Genomic DNA, 6,207 nt, shown 5'->3' with positions numbered 1-6,207 from the left:
CTGCATTAAGTTTTGTCAGAAACTTGGGGATACCCAAGCGGAAACAATTCGCAAAATTCAGCAGGCTTTCGGCGATGATGCAATGGGGGTCACTCAAATTAAAGAGTGGTTCAACCGCTTTAAACATGGCCATATGTCGGCCGACAGTGAGCAGCGTTCCGGGAGACGGTCAATGAGCCAAAATGCTGATGTCATTGAAGAAGTGCGGACACTGATCATGGAGGACCGTCGTTTGGCCATCCATGAAGTTGCTGATGAGGTTGGGATCAGCAGAGGTTCCGCAAACACAATTTTAACTGAGGATTTGGACATGCGAAGAGTGGCAGCAAAATTTGTGCCCAAGCTGCTTTCGCAGCAACAGCAGCAACAACTCCGCCTTGAGGTCGCGCAGGACATGCTGGAGTGCGCCAACAGGGATCCTGAGTTCCTGAAGACTGTGATCACTGGTAACGAGTCGTGGGTGTACGGATATGACCCGGAAACCAACGTCCAGGCGTCACAATGGACGCATTCAACATCCCCGAGGCCCAAAAGAGCATGACAGGTTCGGAGCAATGTGAAGGTGATACTGGCTGGTTTTTTTTCGATTACCGGGGTGTTTTGCATCATGAGAACGCACCACTAGGTCAGACTGTCAATAAGAAGTACTACCAAGAAGTCCTTTGCCATCTTCGCAATGCAGTTCNGTGTACGGATATGACCCGGAAACCAACGTCCAGGCGTCACAATGGAAGCATTCAACATCCCCGAGGCCCAAAAGAGCATGACAGGTTCGGAGCAATGTGAAGGTGATACTGGCTGGTTTTTTTTCGATTACCGGGGTGTTTTGCATCATGAGAACGCACCACTAGGTCAGACTGTCAATAAGAAGTACTACCAAGAAGTCCTTTGCCATCTTCGCAATGCAGTTCGGCGCAAGAGACCGGAGCTGTGGGACGCATGCAACTGGCAGCTGCATCATGACAACGCCCCAGCTCATTCATCACACCTGATCCAGGGTTTCCTGGCCAAGCACGGCATTCCGCAGGTTCGCCAGGTTCCCTACTCTCCTGACATGGCTCCTTGTGATTTCTGGCTGTTCCCGAGATTGAAGACACCGCTAAAAGGCTGCCGTTTTGACAGCCGCGAGGACATCATACAGAACGCGATGGTGCAGCTGCACGCCATTCCAAAAGAAGCCTTCCAGAATTGCTTCCAGCGATGGAAGGACCGCTGGGCTAAGTGTGTGGAGTCACAAGGGGCCTACTTTGAAGGCGATTAGATATTGTAACCAACCAGATACAGAACTTCTTTTTCCCGGCCCAAGGTCGGATACTTTTTGGACAGAGTAGTATATAACTGACAATGTACACTCTCCTAAGATATTCAGTCCATGTGCGAATTCCTTTATTCTTTCCTTCTTTTCTGCCACTCTAAATTTTCTCTCTACTACTTTCACAAAACTGCAGTGCTAAAACATAACAAAATGCAGTAATTTTAACATGATCCGATGTTCTCAGGGTGCTAAATGGTAAGTTATGGTCTTCAGGAACATGATGCCATATGGTTCAATAGACAGACATATTTCAGAGTAACTTGCTATTTCCATCTTCAAGGCAGAAAACATTTCTCCCCAGAAAATGGAGGCAACAGATGTTTCTAAAATGTTTGTACCTATCTGCCAAATAATAGTTTTATATCCTGATTATCTCAGCTACATAATGCTTATCACTCAGGAACAGGGGATTTAGATCTGCTACTGGAGATCTGCAGCTGGACTCCAGCTTGGTGATAATGGTATCTATACTGTATGAAATGAAACATAGGCTTGCTGGACCCAGGCATGTAACATCATGGTGATGCAACACACAGAACAAATTCTGTGGTTTCAGTCTGCAAGCGAACAATGCCGACCAAGTGACCGCCGCTTGCAAAGTTAGTGCCAACTATTGCGGATAGAGGCTGTCATGTGGTCAGCGCAATGAATCCCCATGGCCGTTAATTTCTGTTTTCTAGACTGGAGCCGCTATTTCCTAGAAATAGCTCAATTATCCTCATGAGGCTGAGTGGACCCCATTCCAAACCCACTACTTTTCAGAAAATTCAGGAGCGCCAGGAATAGAACCCGGACCTCTGGATCTGTAGCCAGGAACTCTGACCACTAGACCACAAAGGTGGTCGATGTAACACACAGGTGATATAAATTAAAAAGGTGCTTTTTCTAGCAGCGCTTAAAATGGTAGACACTGACACTACTGAAGTAAGTCAGATATTGACAGCTGGTGTCCCTAGACCAATCAAACTGTGGGGAGATGCCCCTGTGTATCCAGGCTATAACAGACAACCAATCATTCTGCTCTTAAATGATGGTACCTTTCAACACTGAAAAGCACTTTACCTGTTGTTTCCACATAAGAGTGAAGGCATCTGCATTATCTCGGTACACTGTATACAAGGTTCGATTAACTTGACTGTTAAACAGAACTACATCCCCCTCATCTAAAGCTAACAGTCTCATCTTGCTCCTGTAGATTCCAACCCTACAAAAACATACAACACAGCTTTAATATTACCGAAAATGATGAACTTTCTGTGATCTCCTCTAGAACTAAACTTCTAAACAGAAAGGAGCACAGATATGAAGCAAGCAACCACTCTGAAACATGGCATGGTGGGGGGGGGGGAACATAAATTAATTTCCATTTTAACATGAAAATGAATAAGATATCCAGTGTTCATGATGTCAAAACTTTTCTGGGCTTGTGTAACAAGATGAATTTGCAGTTCATAACAGTTAAAGGCACACTGTTTACTGAAGTACCACGCAGTTTCTTTCTCTTCTGGAACACTCTTCCACCGAGCTGTGAAGGGACAATGTCAAACAAGTACAGTTTACAAGATCATGTTTAATGTTCTGCCAACATAGGAAGCATGCTGTTAAAAGTAGAAATTAAAGATGGGTCAAAGTCAAGGTAAGAGTTTCACATATTCATAATACCAGCATCAGATGAAGATGAGTGCTCAGGTTCACACCCTGACTGCTTTACCTCCAGAGGAAAGACACCTTCTTTCCCATTGGATGGGATGTATGCCAGGAACAAGGAAAGCTGGTATGCATGCTCTTACTGGGAATTGTACCTTCATTTCTCACCCATCTAGCCTACAGTCCACTGGTACACTGACTCTGTTGTTTCTTGGCACTGACTGTTCACAGGATGATGACATCTCAGCCAAGAGATGCCAAATATGGTAAGCAGTGACTGCTGATGAGGATATGCTGCATCCATTAGCTAGAACGGAATGTATTTTTGGGGGCTACAAATCACGAAGACATCTTTCATCTTTCACGACACCTTCTGCTAAGCCCTTAATGGTCCTGTTGCGGCATCCTTGGAAGGTGACGGAGCACTCAACTGTTTCCATTTTAAGATTATTTTTCTGAAGTTGTTAACGCCTTAAAAGTGATCCTATATACCTGTACTATATAAAATCACCAACCCAACAATGGTCAGTGGAAGCGGTAAAATTGCGTGATGGGAAGATAATGCACGCTGCCCTAAAAATTAGAATTTTATCGGTCCAAAACTGTTTTCTCTGAAGCCACTAATTGTAACTAAATAGAAGGCAACTTGACAAAATATTTTCAATCGGTTTTAAAAAGAAAAGAGTCGAACTTTTATGCAATGTGGAACTACTGTCATTGGAATTACGCGAAACATGGCCCGACGGCCAGTACACCGTAATATCCGTATCACTTTCCCGCGGAATTTTTCGTTTACATTACGTTAAACGGTTAGAACAAAGGCAGAACAACAGGTGTGATTCATGAAGGCCTATTTACGGGCCTACGCTTGGAATGTTGGTTGATAAGCAATGTTCAGGTTACTTTTCAAGGTGCACACGATATTCAAATATGATAATTCTCACCTCAAACAGGAGTAAGATATGAAACTATAAACAGAGTTGCTTCCGCGGATATAAGATATATCATGCGCCAATAACTACCAAATACACATCCACCTCAAATAAAAAAAACATACGCAGCACTTCACGACGACTCCCACTTTCACGACGTTCACGACCACGAGCGACCACGACTGACCACGACTTTGGCAACGCAACCAATAACACACGAGATATGGGATCGTGCTGAACGCGTTGAAGGTGCTGAACTTCTCAAAACTCAAAATGCCAACCGCTACGGAATACTAACATAACGGATTATTAATTACTACACAACCGAGCTACGACTGTCCACGGATCAATTTTGCTATTTTTTTATTGTTCAAAATGCTTGTAAATATAAATTTTTTATTGCGGTAAAAAATGATCGTAAATACGGAGAAAGGACTAGACAATACCCATCCGGCCTTCTGTAGCACGTTCTTGAATTCTTGAAGGTTTCAGTAGTAGTAAGTGACATATATATATATATATTGCAAGCTTTACATATCAGGGTACTAATTCCGGCGTCGTTAGCTTGGTTGCATTCAAATTCTCTACTATTCCTCGGGATCACTCTATTTTAACAAGTTTCGGGCCGTTACGTCGTTTAGAAAGAGCTAACCACAAACACTGCGTTAGGTTGGAATACCATGGTCTCACAAAGCAAATTCTTATTTAGTAAATATACAATGAAAGCTAATCCAGTTATGAGCCCACATACTCACTCGTGGAGCTGAGCCCTTCTTGAGAATCTGCCAATTGTGCAGCTACTCAAGAACTTCCCAGCATTTTATGGAAACCAAAGATTCATAACCACATCCACAAGAGCCCTCCACTGGTCCCGATCCTGAACCAGATCAATCAAATTTATTTATTTACTTCATGTCCATTGATCATTATACATGATATAGGACAAGTCAAATCCGTATCATTCCATCTTGTCTCTAAGATCCATTTTAATATTGTCCACCTACCTACGATTTGGTTTTCCCAGTGGTCTCTTTCCTTCTGGCTTTCTCACCAATATCCTATATGCATTCCTCTTCTCTTCCATATGTGCTGGAAAGTTCTTGAGTAGCTGCACAATTGGCAGGTTCTCAAGAAGGGCTCAGCTCCATGAGTGAGTTACTGTTCATTGGAAGCTCATCAATTTTGTCTTTCAAATATTTCCTCTCTTTATTCCTGAAATGCCTGCTGGTTTCACATCTTGTATTGTTCAGATCATCCCCACATAACTATTGAAAAATATACCCATACTTATTTTGCTACAATGTGAAACCTCTTCTCTTAAATTCTAATGCTTTTCCTGTATCCCCATAATATTCTGTTGTCTCTCTGTGATTAATCCTGAAGCTAAAGCTAGTGAACACAGACTGCTGCAAGAGAATTTTGTTTTGGTCCTCAAAAACATCAGACCTCTTCACACAGCCAATCAGGTTTACAATGAATTGACAAAACAAGAGAAGACACAATGAGTTGAGTCCAGGTTTCTGAAAATCATCATTGCCAGCAAGATAGGCAGGTAGACACATCTTTATCCCACCAGCTCTAGACAAAAGGGTATGGGGCTATGTCAGAGTACAACACAACACATTTGGAAATGTAACAGATTCAATCACACAGCCACACTATGAGTAACTTTATAGCAATTTTGCTGTATGTTCAGAGACAGCAAGCAGATACAAATTTATGCACTGCAATCAGACACATGACTACAATTAGCCTAACACTTCTTAGCAGAACAGTAGTAGAACCTATCACTGGTGAAGTTGACCTTGCTTGAGATAGGATTTAATCTGCAAAGTAGAAGTTCTGAATCACAAGAACTGCCTTTATTGATACTTTGAATTGCTTACTTTTATGCAATAAACATTTAATTTTCTGTGCAAAATGGGGTATAAAATTTTGTTCCAGCATGCTATACTCCCTTTTGGTAGACTGTAACACCCGCAACTGGAATTCTGAATATTTATGAAACACCTCCAAGTTGTTGGCTGGATATATTCTTAGAGCCAATAAACACTCCATAGCTAGAAGCAGTACATTGAGCCTTTTAAATGGTTACTTGCTCTTTGTACCTACCTGCCTTGATTCTAACAATATTTTTCTGTTAAAGCAGCCTTTCTCGACTGGGGTCAGTGGGATCCTAGGATTGAGCAAGAAATAATGTGGGGGTGCAGGGGAAATATATATAGTGGGGGCACACAGTAGCATAGTTGGTTGAGGCACTATGCTACAAGTCGGAAGGTCGCGGGTTCAAGTTCCAATGAGGTCATTGGATTT

General features: G+C 42.5%; 1 protein-coding gene across 1 annotated transcript in view; it reads right to left on the bottom strand.

Annotated features, from left to right (window-relative positions):
* LOC111872155 overlaps nt 1-4,083 on the bottom strand; it is an 80,225-nt gene extending 76,142 nt beyond the window's left edge. The window contains exons 1-2 of the mRNA XM_023865744.2: nt 3,907-4,083; nt 2,378-2,519 (exon numbers count right to left, since the gene is read on the bottom strand). Coding sequence (XP_023721512.1) covers nt 2,378-2,497 — 120 coding nt within the window. The 5' untranslated portion in view covers nt 2,498-2,519; nt 3,907-4,083. The remainder of the gene's footprint in view (nt 1-2,377; nt 2,520-3,906) is intronic.
* Between the last annotated feature and the right edge of the window lie 2,124 nt (nt 4,084-6,207).

This window comes from Cryptotermes secundus, unplaced genomic scaffold (genome assembly GCF_002891405.2).
Source record: "Cryptotermes secundus unplaced genomic scaffold, Csec_1.0 scaffold574, whole genome shotgun sequence".
Classification (NCBI taxonomy): Eukaryota; Metazoa; Arthropoda; class Insecta; order Blattodea; family Kalotermitidae; genus Cryptotermes; species Cryptotermes secundus.
The sequence above is the reverse complement of the archived record's forward strand: the minus strand, read 5'-3'. Positions and strand labels throughout refer to the sequence as shown.